At 37.8% G+C, this 18,207-nt stretch overlaps 2 protein-coding genes across 2 annotated transcripts; one reads left to right on the forward strand and one right to left on the reverse strand.

Moving 5' to 3' along the window:
- The first annotated feature begins 9,026 nt into the window (after positions 1–9,026).
- On the forward strand, positions 9,027–10,278 carry LOC137136987 (perforin-1-like). Its single transcript, XM_067522819.1, has 2 exons — positions 9,027–9,183; positions 9,683–10,278. The coding sequence occupies exon 2, from the start codon at positions 9,697–9,699 to the stop codon at positions 10,081–10,083; it is 387 nt and encodes a 128-aa protein (XP_067378920.1). The 5' UTR covers positions 9,027–9,183; positions 9,683–9,696; the 3' UTR covers positions 10,084–10,278.
- Positions 10,279–13,216: 2,938 nt separating this feature from the next.
- Positions 13,217–18,113, reverse strand: LOC137136977 (zinc finger protein 431-like). Its single transcript, XM_067522803.1, has 2 exons — positions 17,835–18,113; positions 13,217–14,398 (listed from the first exon to the last, which is right to left on the reverse strand). Exons 1-2 carry the CDS (start codon positions 18,111–18,113, stop codon positions 13,391–13,393), a joined length of 1,287 nt encoding a protein of 428 aa, XP_067378904.1. The 3' UTR covers positions 13,217–13,390.
- Positions 18,114–18,207: the final 94 nt, after the last annotated feature.

Raw genomic sequence — 18,207 nt, forward strand, 5'->3', positions numbered from 1 at the left:
ATTTTTCTCTGTTTGTTTTTCACCAGTTCTGAACAGTTTAAACATAAACATTTTGCAACATCCATCCATTATCTTCTGCTTTATCCAGAGTGAGGTCACGATGTCTTTCTAGACATCTTATTTAACAAATACTGTATTTTGTTTAATACTTTAAATCTTGTAATCTTGACAAACACATTAACCACTGTTTTAATTATTAACCCTCAAGTGGGTCAATACAATATGTAGTCAATACACATGGATACATGTGGGCGGCTGTAGCTCAGTTCGTAAGGCAGTACCACAGGATCGAACCACAGGGTCAGTGGTTCGATCCGCTCCTGGCCAAACGTCATAGTCATAAAACAAATGACTTTGTTTCATCAGCTTAGACATAATCTTTGTTTCATGACCAATCAAACAATGCAGAAAACCAGGAAATTCCAAACAGTCCCTTTACTTTTAATTCTACAGTTCTGTTAGGATTTTATTTTATTGCTACGTTACCTTCCCACTGTATTGAACTGTGAATTGTTCTTGTACACTAAATAACTGTTTCAGGATATCACTTGTGATCAGTTGCCATTTGCTCCTTAGTGTCACTGCTGGTTTATGCAGGGAGGTTCATTCACTCTGTTATGAGACTCAGAAGCACAGACAGCTTTTGCTTTTATACAGAAACACATGACAAGAGACAACTGATTTTAATTGTATTTATTCTTTTATATATATTTTTTTACCCACTTAACAGGAACTGATCAACATGACCATCACTCCTACACACAACACTTTCCCCCACGGTGCATAAACCACATATAACATAACTAAAACCAATAGCAGAACTAGAACATCTAAACACGCCTACAATCATCAATGCATCACAAATTACACACATTCAACACTTAGACACAACTACTTACACGTTTCTACCCATTGTGCCCTGGGGCCCACTATGTCAGTCTGCTAGCTGGGTAGCTAGCCAGCCTGTTACAATATGTCCTAAAATCTTCACCTCCCATCTTCTTTTCTAAGAAGCTAGTTCTTTACAAGATTTTTTTAAAGTGACTTGTTTTCGTTTTGGACATCATCAAGTTTCTTCTGAAGCAGCTCGATTTCTTTTTTGTTTTCCCCGTTGCCAATGTATCAGCTTCAATGCGCCTTTCAAAACTTTTCAGAAGTTCAGTGTGTTCATCCATTTTTACAGTTAGGATTTGAACTGTGTGTAGAATGGCGGCTCCAGAACTGTCTTCATCTTGCTGTTTCTCACTCTGTGCTTTTATTTTGCTCGGATTAGGGGTTTTTATTGGTGTGAGGTAGGTTGATTTTAAATTATCCACCTCAATTTTCATCAATGACTTCATCACACCTCTGGGAGAGCTGCCCGGTTATAGTTGTGGTCCTCCATGTATTTGCTTTTAATGCTTTTAATGTTCAGATTTTTCTTCACAAATGCATATCAAAGATTTCAGGTTAACTCCAGAGAAGCTTCTTTTAAAGTATGTTTGGTTACTGCATTGAATACAATTTAAAATTGAAGACTAATGAAATATTTGTCTCAGCCTGCAACTTGCTACTGCTGACTCCGCCATCTCGAAACCTCTCTGCCCCAAAATCTTCAGTCTTAAGTTACAGAGCCGTTTTCACACCTTAGCAACAGTAACTAAGGGGGCGGTGTTTAGTGAAGAGACCCCAGCTTCTAGTTAACGCGAGAACACGGAGGTAACGTCTTAGACCCAACGTGACGGCGACAGGGAGACCGGAGAGCTGGTGTATTCATCGACCAGAACCAGAACAAAACGGCAATGAAGAAGGAAAAACAGGACCTAGAGTTTATCGACCAGGACAACTATAGGAGCGAAATGAAACAGGAAAGCCAGGACCTGGACTTAATAACCAGGACGAGTCCAAATCGAGGACCTAAATCTCATCCACCGGGACCAGCTTAAACGCCAAATAAAGGAGGAAAACCAGGACGTGGAAAACCAGGTCCAGTACAAAGTCGAACTGAAGGAGGAGAACAAGGAACCAAATTTCATCCACAACGACCTCGTCGAGAGCGGAGTAAAAGAGGGAAACCAGAACCCGGATTTCATTAATCAGGACCCAGCTGGTCCCAGCGATCAACAGGTCAGTGCTGATGGGTTAATTTAGGTCTTTAAAAGACAGAGCTGTCTCTGTGTGTCCTGGTTTTATGTTGAAGCCAGTGATCCAGGAAACCAGGTCTTTGCTGTTTTGGAGTTTTCCCACGTTGCGAATCCACAGACGTGTTTGTATTTAAGTCTTAAGTTCATCCTGCTTTTCTTCATCTTTTGTTCGTATCAGTGTTAAATCACAGAACAAAAGTGCTACAAGCCTGTTTCAGTCACATGTCAGTGTCACTGAGACATAAATGAATGAATTATTAACTTTATCACAGACTCCATGTTACTTTGGGTAACAAATACATAGGTCACTTAGGCTCCTAGCACTCAGTACTCACTAAACTACTCCCGTGCAAGTATTACCACAACAGCCGTTGAGGACAATGTGACCAAACAAGTCCTCATAGTTATTTAAACACAGCTGCTCCTACACTGAGATTCAGTATCAATGGAAAAACATCAGCACAATAACTGACTTTGTTTATAGATGTGTATTTTTGCATTTCAGGGTTAGATATATGTCACATAATGGTTCTGTCAGAAACTTGGTGTGAAACCAATATAAAAGTGTAGTATTAGACATGAATAAAATACAATAATTTTTTTTTTGGTAAATATTACCTCAGCACTCTGTGTTTGCAGTGTACAGTCTGCTTTTATTTCACTGTGTTCATCGCAGTTATCGATATTCAATAACTAATCAATAACCACTTACCGATGGTGAATGGTGGACCATGGGACAAGCTGGCATAAATATTTTCCATGTATTATTGTTATTTCTTTGTGTCAGGCTTTTCTATTGTAGCAAGCATAGAAGTTATGAAAGTAATTTCTTCTCCCACCTGTGCTGATGCCTCTGTTCTCCTGCTGATGCCTGGATGAAAGCTTAACCCTCAGGTTTAGAAAGGAGGCTGTATAAAATCCTACTATTATCAAACCGCTAATTTACTTTATTGCCATCTTTAGGTGCCAATAAAATTCAAACCATTGAAAACCAGTACAATTGTTAATATTGCTACTCTGATTTACTTCCTCCTCTGCACGAATATACAGTTTCACACTCACACGCTTGTTTGCATTGTACAGCCTGGGCCTGTTATGGTGATTGGTCAGATACCGTCTAGCACTTAATACCTGGGGTTAAGTTAGATGATCTTGCTATGATTGCAGATTGATATGTTGCAGAGTTTAAAAGTACAGGACTTTCACTAAATGGCTTATTAAAGGTTAATTTGGAAAGAATGGATTCAACTAAAGTAACTGGGGATTTTTTTATAGTTTTGGGAGTTTGTAGTATAAAAGCAGTACTAGCTCAAAGTACTACTCTTTCGATTTATAATATGTGTTTTTTTAAGAGACATCATTTCTAATATTAGCATGTTTCAAACTTTATAATTTTATTTTTATTTTTTAACAGCCATTGATTTAGAATGTGGGATCTTGGTATTTTAAACTTTTAGTTTCCACTTTGTAAATTCTGAGCACATTCAATCAATAATGTATCGACTTTTATGTTTAATAATAATGATCAATATATCACAGCCATGTGTGCTGGACAGATGTTCTCAGGAGTGTAAATTTGAAGAAGAATCTCAAAAGCTAACACACAGCACAGAAGAAAATACATTTATTGAAATACTGTACAGTTTTGAAGTACTTGTACTTGACTTGAAAAGCTTAATTTGGAAAGAACTGATCATTCTAAAATAACTGGGGTGATGTTTGCACAAATTACCTGAGCTCTGCAGGGTCCTCTCACACTCACATTTGGGTTAACAACAGTGATGTTTACGCAGTTGAAAATGGAAAATTTTAATTGATCGTTCACCAATAAAACGTGCACATTCAGTTTAGTGTGTCGATCAATATATTACAGCCATGTGTGCAGGACATATTTGCATACATACTTGCATATTTCCAATTTGATAAGTTTGTTGTTACTCCACTGCCATCACAGTTGCTGCACATGAAAGTTCTTAAATGTGTAGATATTGTGAATGTTAATAGATACATTTTCTAATACCAGGACACAAAACTCTATGCCAGAAATATCACAATAAATGTGATGAATAAGCTTCATTAAGGACTAATTTTTCTCACAGAATATAAAGCTCTCTGTGATTCCCTGTATTTTCCTGGCAGATAAACAGTGACGGTCTGTACTGCTGTTCTTATGCCAACTTGGGTCTGTCAGATTTCTGAACAGGTGCATTCGTGACCACTTGTTAAAGTTTGCCATGTCATGCATTTCATTGTACTGAGTGTAATATCAAGCTGATATAAACTTAGAGGACATATTATTAGAAACACATCAGTATCATTTGTAATCAGTCTCAGCAAAAGCTGAACATTAAACCTCGATGACCATCATATTTGACTGCAATAGCTATAACAAGCAGTATCTTTGAATCACTTCTGTGTTTCTGTTAATTTTGTGAACCCACACTGTGCGACTGTGGCGCAGGAAGTAGAGCGGCCGCCTCAGTTGCTGTCGAAGTGTCTTTGAGCAAGACACTGAACCCCAACTTAGTTGTCCCCGGTGAGTGTTGGCCAGCTGGATAGAAGCTCCCCCATCAGTGTGTGAGTGTGTGTGTGTGATTGGGTGAATAAGAAGCAGTGTAAAGAGCTTTGAGTGCCAATAGGTAGAGAATCACTATATAAGTGCAGAACATTTACCATTTATCACAACAGGTGCTACACAACTGCAGGTTGATTATTTACCTGATTAATTTGTTTGTCTGTTCAGAAATGTACCCGTGATAAAATTGCGCAGCTTTCAATAGTGGAAGATTGGTTTCAGGCCACATATGTGAATTACAAATCATTCTTATAATAACAAAGGCACTGAAGGCGAGAAGGGTCAGTTCATCTTTGGACTGAAAAAAAGAGTGTAGATGACATTTAAACCTGATGTAACTGAATGTTAAACCAGTAGAGGACATGAAGTAGTTGGTACCCTACTCTCAAGCGATTAAATTACTCAAATACTTAATACTCAATTATTGTGCTGTTGTGTACAGATGGGACTAAAATACGACCATTTTAAAAAGCTACATCATAAAAATTAATAAGAGTTTAATATATATACTGAAACACTAGTACATTAAGTGCTAAAAGGCCACTGTTGCAAAGGTGCAGGAATTTCACTATTAAGTTGATCATGAATAAATAGCACCCATTTACTGTCTCATCATTTCACTAGCTGCCATTGTGAAAGACCTCTGGGCTTGGACCAGCGGTAGAGGAGAGAAGACTGGGTTGGTTCATTAGAAGTGAGCGACAGTGAGTGAATTAAGTTTAAGATCCAAAAGTATTTGACTGCAGTTCTCTAAACCATAGTTAAAATGACCTGACAGAAGCAAGAGGCAGCAACATGGTAAAGTTCACTTTCTACCTATGTTTACATGCTGCCTCTTCACCAGGACCTGCATGGGCCTGAAACTACAGATACTAATAGTCACACTGGTTAACGGTAGCTTTCTTCTTATACTAAACTTTTCATGATACAGCTTTAACTCACATTTGTGGATTTTACAGCAAACTGTGTTCACATAGAGTGAACAGTTATAACAAGTCATGTTACTGACCTGTTTGATATTAACCTAATTAGTTGTCAAATGCTCCTACATTTGTCTTTGATTTTTGGCAATTATTTTTTTCAGCCTTTTGTTTTACCTCTTCAAACTTTTTTTGAGATGTTTCTGCCATCAAATTCAAAAAGAGCTAATATTTTCCATAAAATGGTAAATTTCTTAGTTTCAACATCTATTACATTGTTTATATTCTATTGTGAATGAAATATGGGTTGATGAGATGTGCAAATCTTTGCATTCTGTTTTATATTTATCCTTTCACATCTTCCAAACTATTTGGGAAATGGGCTGTGGGGAAAAAAAACTGGGCCTCAGGAAGGCTGTGTGTGTCTAATAGAGAAGATTCTTTCATAAGTCAGGCAGTGCTGCTGAGTTTAATTCTCAAACGATTTGAGCACTTTGTTTACTGGTGAAGTCGTAAAAGCACATCTTTCTCATCCACCATATTTCTAGTAAAAGAAAGAATTTAGCTTGCACATACTGCATTGGACGAGTCACATATCCATGAGATATAACTCACTTTCTCTTTTTCTCTCTTTCCTTCACTACAGAAAAAGAAACACACCAGCCAACCCGAACGTCACAGCTTTCAACAACGTGACAAATCTTTCCCAACATCATCACATTTAGAAAAACATCAGAATGTGCACATTGCTGAGAAACCAAGTAGCTGTGACCAACGTGGAAAATACATTGCTGCAAAAAGTTACCAAAAATGTCGAGGGAGATGTATGGGGTTGTATAGTGTATCTATATGTATAGTCTTGACTTATGTATTGTAAATATTCTTGAGATAACCTATTAGCCCATTTTGGCTTTGCATGTCAGCTTTGTCATGTGCGCTGCAATCCCCCTGATGTATTTTTAATTATCAAAATACTATAAATAAATGGCTTCAAAATGTACTAAATAGTGTAACTCTTTCATTAGAAGTTAAATCCCTGCTGGCACTGTTCTAAGAGTCTGGTCTGGGTTTGGACCAAAAAGTGTTTTTAGGAAGCAAAGTGTTACATTAAGTCTTCTTTTGACAAGCTTGTTTAAGAGGCACAGTGTGGCCAACTTGGCAGAAATGTGTGGGTGCTTCTCTTGCTGTACTTTATTCAGAGAGCAGGCTATCAGGCAAGTTTAAACTATAAACATTATATCCCAATGGTTGGGAGTAGTTGGAGGTAACAGGTTAAGGTTGGTACTCTGTTATATGTTTTCGTGATCCTTAGGTATCGTGACCATGGATGGTCATGTACTAAAGATAATACCTGGGTACCTGTGTAGGCTGTGGGCACAACTACCTGATAAACAGCAGACCACTCTGTGTTTTCTGCGACCTCACCCACCCATCTCTGTATAAGTAGTCCCCCTTCACTAAAGTATGCCACTTTCTTGTTGTTGTCTTTTTCAACATACTGAGAATAAATCGTTTGTCTTAAATTTCTGCCCTGGCATTTTTTATTTCTTTTTGGTTGTCTTGTGCTATTGCCCCCACTTGAGGGAGTGTTACACCATTGTGTGGTGGTTGATCAATTCAGTACAAAAAGCAAGAATTGAATCTGGTCTTTGATATTTTCTACACATGTTGGATGTTCCAGTGTTAATTGTCTCTCTTTATTTTTCACTCTGCAGTTCTATCACTCTCCCACTTTCTGAGCTTGAACATTTATATCATGACCCCACTGGATTTATTGCTGTTCCAGTGTTAACCCTACTGAGTTTGTGGCTATTGTTCAGTAATGCTTGAGTTAAACTTTGTTAGCTCCTTCTACATTTAGTTTCTTCTGGTGCTTCATGTGTTGGCTTGTTTCTGTTGTAAAATTCAGCTTTAAAAGAAGCAAGTTTATTTATGCAGGGATGTTTGAAAGTTATTACGATTAAAGTAAGTGATATCAAACAAGTGTCAGAGTGTTTAAACTACAGATTCAAATTTTCTCAGCTTTCCTTAAAAAAAGTTGGCCTCTCAGTAAATTTTCGTTTAGTAATAATGGCTACAACAACATGAAGGTATGAAATGAATGTACATTTTTGTAAATTTTACAATGTGGAGGCCTTCAATCTTCAATATTTCATATTAATGTTGCTACAAGATGTTCTTCAGTCAGACATAGAGACACAATGCCAAGACATATTGAAGCTGTTCTGACCAACACCTTACAAAGTTACTGCCTTTGTTTCTATCACCTTGTTGAATCTATGCCATGAACAATTAAAGCAGTTCCAAAGGCAAAAGAGAGTCCAACCTGGTGCTAGCGAGGTGTACCTAATAAAGTGGCTGGTGAATGTGTTTAGTCTACTCGACAACTACGAGAGTGTTTTGTTATCCCACATGATTTTTTTTTAAATTCACTTATCAACTGACGACCAACAGCAGGATGACAACATCCAACTTGGTTTTCTCTGTCCTGTTTAACGACTGAATTTAAGGCTTTATGCTCACGTAGTGTTAGAAGTAGGAAGTTAAGTAAAAGGAAGGAAAACAGTAACATAAAGCATTTGGTTTATTATTACTGAATTTTCCAAGAGCAGTAATTTACAAATGAATAAAATTGCGAACTAATAAAGTGATTCTTTTCTTGGGTGTGTGATTCAGTTATATTTAAAAGCCATTTACATGAGCTCGGGTTTTGCAACTCTACAAAGATAAGTTAGGACAAGTCTCTAACTATTGAAAACAAAAAACAGGTTAACAACTAAATCAAATTTTAAATCACTTAATCAATAAAAAGATGACAGTTATTTAGTGTGGCAGTAGTTTCAGTCAAGCGGAAAAGATCATTTATGCACTAGTTGTGACAGACTCACAGGGAAAACAGCTTTCCCTTATAAAACTGCTAAACTAAGTCACAAATTCCATTCTGTTCCTACTTTTATGAAGGCCCAACATGTTGTGAATGACTGATGATTGAACTGTGAAATGAACAACAGTCCAAACAATTCCAGGTGTTGTGGAGCTTAGTTTTCACACTCGCTTCTTATCTTACAGAGAAAGGAGCACGTTATGTACAGAAACGTGGGTTTGTTATCTGTAAGTTTGGGGAGATTTTTTTAACTAAGGTGCAAGTGTGAAGAACAAAAACAGCTGCAGCTAGAGGTGGAGTTGATTTTAAGCACTTTATAACAGCTGCTTCAGCCACAATAACACCTCATCATTTATTATATCTACAACTGGATATGCCTACATACTTTGTCTTTGTAATGGAGGAAACAAAATGAAATTCAAACCCTCCAGTTAGGTAAATGTACTCTAACACCTCTGCTCTGAGATTGTACAAATAAAATAAATTTGATGCAGTAACGGCTCAAGTGACCAATGGGCCAAAGAAAGCAGCATGCACCAAAATGTCTAATTCAGTCTTATGTAATATTGAGAGTGGAACATGCTGTTTTGTGGGAGGGTGGGCTGATATGAGCTCTGTTGACCTTTAAAAGCATATGACACAAAAGCCAGTGTGCTGAGACATCAGGCATCAAGACCACAGGTAAGACTTTACACTTTTCTATGAAATGTTGTTCAGCGAAACTTGGGTCTTTTCGTTCTGATCACAGCGCCCAACATTTTTAACATCGAGCTCGCACGTTTGATACAAAAAGTAAAAAAATTATTTGAGTGCATTGGTGTGACTCTGAGTAGGAAATCATATTTATAATTAGTTATAAAGTTCACGGTCCAGTCTTCCTTCCTCCACACACAATGGCCAGAGGAGGCTCAGGTTGAGTGGATCTATGTTTGATAGTGTTCATGATATAAAAGAAAAATGGTAACTTTCACTCTGCTTTGTTTACAATTTGTCCACAATCCCAGGTCTTCTGCTTTTTCTTCCTCTCATACAAACTCAGAACACGCAGTGCAACACGCTTGTTGCCAACATGCACATTGTCTTAACAATGTGTCCACTTGTCATTTGAAATTTCACTTTGTAATTCAGTCGATGCTGTTGCCATGTAAATCCAGATTAAACTGTTGTCCCTCTGCTGCAGCCTCCTGTGAAACCATGGCCTCCTATCTCCCCCTCCTCATTGTGGTCCTGTGTAGTGTGACTGCAACTATAGCCCAGCTGAAGCTGTTTAACCTACGAGCCTCCAAACTTCCCTCCGACATCCTCGGAGTCTCTGACGGCTACGTCAAGGTGTTTTGTGGCTCTGCCTCTCTGGGTCAAACGTCTGTCGTCAACAACAACCCAGACCCTTGGTGGAAGGAGGATTTCACCCACTTCAAGGCCCAGCAGAATGACATCCTGAGGCTTGAAGTTTATGACAGTGATGTGATGTTCGATGATCTGTTGGGGATCTGCCAGAGACAAATCAAGCAGGGAAACCATTCACACGACTGCTACCTGGAGAAAGGTGGAACCCTCCATTACTCCTATACACTTGGCTGAAAAAGTCGTCAGGCTTGTGCAAATGTATGTGACCTCTGACCTTTACAGCTACTCTGTTTTTAAAACAACGTGACTACATCTTGATGTGTGGTGTTAAGAGATTAGTTGTATTGTTCCTGCAATCTGTTCTCCAGGTTATAAACAATATCCAGCCAGATCCAAACTGCTTTATCCAATAAACCCTATAAGCATTTATTTGTTTTGTCTCTTCCTTATTGTTAATCACTCACTGACACGTTAAATGGGCCATAATTACCGACGGCTATTGTGATGTAAAATATTAAGATGTAAAAATTAAAAGTTTTTATTGATATTTTTGATAATGAAATAAAGACTGAAGTGGAATATTTTGATGAGACCTTTTACTAAATAAATTATATATTTGTCAACAACTGAAAGGACCAACATGTGTCTGCAGAACCATGCACTGTAGCTCAGCCGCTTCCTAGGAAATATCTAAGGCTTCAGTTTTATCTTTGTGAGTGTGAATGGTTGTCTGTTTACGTTTGTCTTTTGGTTGGTCCTGAGATAGAGAGGTCCATTGTGTCCCCTGCCTTTCACCCACCTGCGAGAGCTGCGATAGGCTCCATCCACCAGGTGGTAATAAGGTTATGGCGGATGGGAGTACACATGCAGCGCAAGAGCAGGTCAGATAGTTACTGTGGACCAAAGCAGTTTGAAGATTTACAGACGAGGACTAAAGTTTTGGAGTTTATTGTGAAACTGATATAGATATAAGGTTAAGCATTCAATTTCACCTGAACAGAAAAAGGACAGGAAAGAATTTAATTCTACTGACAGAATGAGAAAACAACTTAAATTCTCTGTGGGCACCATCTTTGAGTTCACAAATATGTTTTTGTAACACATGAATGGTCCTGTTACAGCAGGATGTCCTATCTTAACCACCATTATTTAAATTTTCAGATGATCATTCATAAAGAAAGGAGTGAAAGGAGTGTGACTGTAATACAACAAAGGCCAAACCAAACAACTGACTACTTTTGTCCAATTAAAATGGGTTAAATCACTGACATCAACACTAAGATTGTTTTCATCAAATAGGTCAAATTTTATTTGTTGTATTGTTTAAAATAGGTCCAATCAAAAATTAAAAACAAGGTTAGATTTGTGTTTTATTTATTTTTGAAATAGTTTTTCTTTTATTACCTTTGTTTTTGAAATTATTTCAGATACATTTGTGGAGGGGTTCTAACAAATTATGTCTCTAAAAGGAAAACAGTCTTTTCTGCCTCCACATTATCTCTAATTTGGGTTCAGCTTTTATTTTGACAACAGCACTCGAGAGATTGTTCAGTGATGGCAGTTTCCAATCTGGTGTTATTGTCTGAAAAACAATAGAAATTTACTGAGTATTACTCAGCTGTTGATTTTTTTTTTGTTTTGCAGTTAATGACTTAAGACAAACAGCAAAGACATTGTTCAAAAACTGCTGGTCATGTGACAGATGAACAGAGGAGCATTCAAAGAGTTGGAAGGACAAGATTACTTCTGTCTCTTCATCCAACAAGCCATTTCAGAGTTGTTATTCAAGATCAGACAAGATCAGAATCTTGTCATTTCTCCTTGTTCTTCTACCCAGTTTCTGATTCTGCCTGAATGTATTTTGTGGACTCATTACTTTGGTCTGAGGTTTGTTTTACATTTTTTATCTGCCTTGTTGCTTTCTGTGGTGTTTTTCATCTACTGCTTTCCCCCGTACACTTATGTTCAGTAGTTTTCTTGTGTCTGTATCCCTAGTTTATATATTACCATCAAGTTTGGTGTTTTTCAGATTATATAGGGTCCCTAGATTTCAGTTTTTGTAAGCGCCCCCACTGTCTCCTTGGTGTATTGCTTTGTTCTCATTAAATTCTTTCATGTTTTGTTCCCCTATTCAGTTTCTTTGTTTCCATAGCCCTGATTCATGTTTATTTTCTAGTTTCTATGATTGTATTAATGTTCTAAGCCTTTTTATTTTAGTTCTTGCTTATTTTCAAATTTTGATTATTCGGCTTGCCAGCTCCGCCCATCCCTTACTTTGTGTTAGATTCTGTGCCTTGTCCTGTGTCCTAGCATTTATTGTCTATTAATATTTATTTAATTCCTGTTAATCTTCCCTTTTCTTTTTCCCCACTCCCTTTTTTCCCCATGTGTCTCCACTTTTTATAAAAAACCTACAGCTACACCTGATTTCCACAATGTATCTGACACAAATGACTATAACCAATTATCAATCTTAGACACAGTCTGATCTTAACACTCCACTAATTACTGAGATATAATAATCCAATTTTTTAAATCCTACCATGAAACTGAGATATTCGTTTTTCAAATTTGAATTTGACAGGTTTTAAAAAAAGAGCCTTCTCTTAGTGTAACTATAAGTTTTCTGTCTGTTTTCTCTTTTTTCCCCAACCAAGCTTGGGACCAGCGCTCATATATATGCTGCCTTGCACAACCTCCACAGCTGGGGTTGGGCAGTTTCAGGGTTCAATGTCTTGTCCAGAGACAGTGAGCCATGTGGTCAGGTCAGGGTTGAGGGAGCGAGCTGCTGACCCTACAGTTGGACAGCCACTTTGCTAACTGAGCCACTGCAGCCCCCCCCATCTTATTTATTTTTTTTTAACTTTATTCTATTGATCTCGAACTGCCATCAATAAAAATCAGTGCAGGTTGAAAACGAACTGGGATATAATATGTAATATATGCAGTGCTAGGATCTGTTTAATGAATGTCTTTAAATGGACATCCATCTGCTGTCTGCTACAAGACACATTCTGCAGTTTTACTGCTGCATGTAGGTTCTCTATTTCAGATCCACATTCCCGGTCAAATGAGGTAGACCAGAGACAAAATCTGTAATATTTATGAAATATCTTGTGATATTTTCTAAATGTTGTTGATGTTTCTAAAAGCACAATTTTTTGAGGACAGTGGACTTCAAGTCCAACAGCTCATAGTATTAACGTTCAACAACAATTTCCCACTTTATATCATTGTAACTCATTCAAGAACTATTAATTAATCACATAAATTATCATGTCATTCCTCATTGATGTGTTAACTCACATTTCTATTCACCATATCGAACCAAGTTTAAAATATTTTCTTCTTGAAATGAAAGCAAATCTTCTTTTAAAAATGTTTTATTAGGACAATGAATCAGGGAAAAACAGCTAGCGTGCTTAAGACCTATACCTTTCAGGACCCTGTGTCCCAAAATAAAGAAACCATAAATATCAAATGCCTGTATTCTAATTACAAACTTTCAGTAAACATGATGAAATTAAGTTAATGGTAAAGACTAGACATGGAGGTGGATTTTCAGACTTAGGGTTTTTCCACAGTCATTACAGCTGTATTGTTTCTCACCAGTGTGAATACGTTGGTGTACTTTTAAAGTATCTGACAGAGCAAATGTTTTGCCACAATGGTCACAGCGGTGTGGTTTTTCACCAGTGTGAACATGATGTGTTTTTAAGCTATCTAGAGTAGTGTAAGACTTTAAGCCTTTATTACAGGTGTATGGTTTTTCACTGGTGTGAATACACTGATGGATTTTTAAACTCTCTGATGAACTGAAAGCTTTCCCACATTGGTGACAGCTGTTTGGTTTCTCATCAGTGTGAACACGTTTATGAATTTTAAGTGTAGTTAGAGTAAAGAAAGTTTGCACACACTGGTCACAGCTGTATGGTTTCTCACCACCATGAATACGTTTGTGGACTTTAAGTGTATCTAAAGTAGTGAAAGCTTTCTCACACTCGTCACAGCTGTATGGTTTCTCACCAGTGTGCTTACGCTCGTGGATTTTAAGTTTACCTTCACTAGTGAAAGTTTTCATGCACTGGTCACAGCCATAAGGCTTGTCTCCTGTGTGAACATATTGATGGAGTTTTAGGTTACGTAAAGACGTCAAAGCTTTCCCACATTGATCACAGCTGTACGGTCTCTCACTGGTGTGAGTACGTTTGTGATTTTTCAGTAAAGTTAGAGTTGAGAAAGCTTTCATGCACTGGTCACAGCTGTACGGTTTCTCACCAGTGTGAATACGTTTATGGACTTGAAGTTTAGCCACACTTGTGAAAGTTTTCTTGCACTGGTCACAGCTGTATGGTTTTTCTCCAGTGTGTATGTATGAATGGAGATTTAGGTTACGTAGAGTAGTCAAAGCTTTCCCACACTGGGCACAGGTGAACAGTTTCCCCTCAGTGTGTACTCTCTGATGAATCTTTAAATATCGTGATGTTGTGAAGGACTTGTGACAGTGCTGACAGCTGTGCTGTTTGAGTCCCATGCTTCCTTTCAGTTTCTATAGCAAAAGAAAAGAGAGAAATTTAAAGTTAATAAATAATTCATATTAATCCATCTGGAAAAAAATACAGTGGATCCAGAAAGTATTCACAATTCACACTTAACTTTTTCCACATTTTGTTATGTTACAGCCTTATTCCAAAATGGACTACATTCATTATTTTCCTCTAAATTCTACAAACAATACCCCATAATGACGGTGTGAAAGAATTTAGTTTGAAATCTTTGCAAATTTATTAGACATTTTTAAAAAAATGAAAAAAAAGTGACACGTCCCAATGGCACAGTGGCCCCCACCATCCCTAAATGGAAGATGTTTGGAACCACCAGGATTGAGAGAGAAGAGCTTTAGTCTGGCAGGTGACCAAGAACCCGAAGGTCACTTTTTAAGCGCAAAGATCCAATGAGGAGAACCTACCAGAAGAACATCAGTCTCTGCAGCAATCCACCCATCCGGCCGGTATGGTAGAGTGGTCAGACGGAAACCAGTCCTCAGTAAAAGGGACATGACACCCCACCCAAAGAACGTGTTCCTGAGTGCTCTAGACCTGGGGTGATAGTTTATCTTTTAACAGGACAACGAATGTGGCTATGGGAGAACTCTGTAAATTTCCCCGAGTGGCCCAGCCAGAGCCCAGACTTGAACCTGACTGAACATCTCTGGAGACATCTGAAAATAGCTGTGTACTGACACTCCCCATGCAAATTGAAGAAGCTTGAGAGATACTGCAAAGAAAAATGAGAGAAACTGCCCAAAATTAGGTGTATGCTCGTGGAGTCATACTCAAAAAGACTTGACGGTGTTATTGGTGCTAAAGGTGCTTCAACAAAGTACTGAGCAAAGGCTGTGAATACTTATGTACATTTTTTTAAATAAACTGGAAAAGATCTTAAATAAACTTATTTCATGTTGTCATTATTGGGTATTGCTTGTAGAATCTGGAGGAAAATAATGAATTTAATCCATTTTGGAATAAGGCTGTAACATAACAAAATGTGGAAAATGTTATGTGTGAATATATTCTGTATATTCTGCACTGTATACTGTTTTTCACAATAATGACCCAACAACAGGGGAAAGTGAAAAGTAGTTATTACTACAGATGCTCCTCTACACTTCAGTATTAATTGGTCAACACCTCCATTATGAATGGGATGGATTACAGTTCAGGATATTTTGATCTCTGTTGTACAAACAACTTGTCTTAAATCCTGTCTGATTTTTACAGGCAGTTATTTTACTTACGCTGTAGGATCTAATAAAAGTTTTAATCACTTGACTACAATGGCAGTTGAATGATAGAATCATCATCAACATGCCCATTCGCTCGATTTTAACCCTATTGACGATTCGGGACAGAGCAACGTGCTGCACGCAGGAGCTCATGCATATAAAACACATAATATGCTCATAATATGGATTTAATACGAACATTTGTGTTCTCACATATACTCCCCACCCGACAATCTCAGAAGTATGTCAGAATTCCAGTTCATGTGCACTGTCCACAAAGTCTAAAATGAAAAAACCCAAAAGACACAATCATTCTAAAGTGACAACAGACCCCAGAGACAGAGAAAAATTACACAGCCTCTTTCAGCTTGGAGGTCTTTTGCAAGGTTAGGCTTTTATCTATCCAGTGTTTTTCCTACAATTGTACAGGCGGCCCGCCATAACTACACGACAGGCAAAAACATATCTTTAAATCTAGACATGTTATATTCACGACCAATCCTTTTTTTTTTGTTTGTTTGGTTTTTTTTTTTTACATCTCGTGGATAGTTCAGATAGATCTGAGAGCCATTCTTGTTAATATTGCCTGACCTACATCCACTCCCTTTGAGGAGGAGAATGAGGACCAGCCACACACACTGCAGATATACATTACTGACTTACTGAATGCAATATGAATTGTCTGCTGCTCCCCTGAAACGCACCATTTTATGGGCCCTCCTCCCCGGCTCGGTGAGCGCACTGGAATTCTGACAATATCCTGTTTTTGTCAGGAGGGGGTCTATGTGTGTACGCAAATGTCAAACACTGCCGACATTATCCGGACTTTATCCTCTGAGTCCTCTAGTACAACGTCTGTATTATGTGCGTGAGCAGCCCGTTGCTCAGTCCCGAGTCATCAGCAGGATTAAATGCGAGTGAGTGGGCGTGTTTATGATGTTTCAATCACTCAACTGTCATAGTCGAGTGACTGAACCTTTTTTTATTAGATGCACAGCTCGGATCTGATATAAACAAAACACTGTTTCCCACAGCCCAAGTTTTCTACCATGCTGTGCCTCCTTTGATCATGCATGGAAATCGAGCGGATTTTCACACATGATGGCAGTTCTTTCTTAGGCAATCTCCGGTTGTGCGTTACATATCTGAAATGACACTCAGGACAATGAGCGAGGCTAAATTCTCCTAACATTGTCCGGAGTTGATTTATGTAAAACGGGCTAAACTTAATGAAGAGAGGGAGCAGGCTTAGCAAGAAAAAAAAAAATCAGTAAATTGGAGAAAACAAATGTTTTTTTCTGAATGTTACATGTTGTTTAAATTTGAATCTGATGTTTCACATGAAAGGCTCCATTTTGTTGGCCGTATAAACCAAAAATAAGTTGTAAAAATCTTAAATCTTAAACATAAATTTAGTTTTTGATAAGAAATATTTATAAAAAATTTGTTGGCCCAGTTGTACATTGTTTTGCATAACTGATATAATCTTGATTGGTAGAAATCTTCGTTTGTAGAAGAGAAACATCCCAGAGGTCTTTGATTGAGAGAACGAGATACAGGAGAAATTGCACGGATTCAAAAAGTGGCTTTGTTGTAGCTTTTTGCAGCGTGTTTCTTAATGCTATGCCTGTTTAATTTGCTTGCTTTGTTTATTTGAATATGTTCTCTTAAATTGAAGGGCCGTGAGCTCTCAGGGCCACCGTACACGTCTAAAATAAAAAAAATCTTCAGTTGAAGTATCAGGTTATTTTCTGGTATTTTTAAGATTTTAAATAAATTTTTAAAAACGGCATACATTTTTTACAAATGTATAAAATATAAATATATAGTATATACAATTAATACCAATATTTTAGAAAATGTTATAATAAAACACATTAAGCTCGACCTTTTATGGATTTATAAGGTTGAGAAATTAATTATTGTTAATAAAGATTTACCTATGTAAGAAGTCAAAAAGGGCCTACGTCAAGAAAAGTGATTTGGACTTTAATAGTAAAAAACCGCTGTAACACCTCGTTACTGCATGTTACATTATTTCATTCCAAAATCAAAAAAACATCTGCGTGTAATGAGGTTTACAACCTTTCGATTCTCACCTTTAGTCCCAAAGTTTGAGCAAAACCGGAATCACAACCATTAACACTCATCTTTTAAACATATGATACAGGTTTTTACCCGTTAACATATCAAGACTAACCTGTTGATCGCTGGGACCAGCGGGGTCGGGTTGCGTTTCCTCGTTCTCCTCCCGTATTCCGTTCATAGACTGGTCCATCACATCAAAGTCCTCGTTCTCCTCCTTTATTTCGCTCTTGTGCTGGTCGTGGTCGCTAAAATCCGGTTCCTGTTTCTCCTCCTTTATTACGATTTTGTAGTATCCGTGCTCTTTGAAATCCGAGTCCTGGATCTCCTCCTTCATTTCGTTGTTGCAGCCATCCTGAGGAACATAACCCGGATCACGGTCCTCTTCCTTCATTTCGCTCGTGTAGTGGTCCCGCTGGATGAATCTAGACCCAGTTTCTCCTCCTTCAGTCCTTCGTCGTCCCAGTCCTGGTGTATGAAATATGTTT

The sequence above is a fragment of the Channa argus genome, chromosome 12, assembly GCF_033026475.1.
Source record: "Channa argus isolate prfri chromosome 12, Channa argus male v1.0, whole genome shotgun sequence".
Lineage (NCBI taxonomy): Eukaryota > Metazoa > Chordata > Actinopteri > Anabantiformes > Channidae > Channa > Channa argus.

Coding starts and splice junctions, on each gene's coding strand:
- LOC137136987 (XM_067522819.1), top strand. CDS start 9,697: ATGGCCTCCTATCTCCCCCTCCTCATTGTGGTCCTGTGTAGTGTGACT.
- LOC137136977 (XM_067522803.1), bottom strand. CDS start 18,113: ATGAAGGAAGAGGACCGTGATCCGGGTTATGTTCCTCAGGATGGCTGC. Junction 14,399..17,834: donor CTGGTCCCAGCGATCAACAG/GTTAGTCTTGAT, acceptor CTTTTGCTATAG/AAACTGAAAGGAAGCATGGG.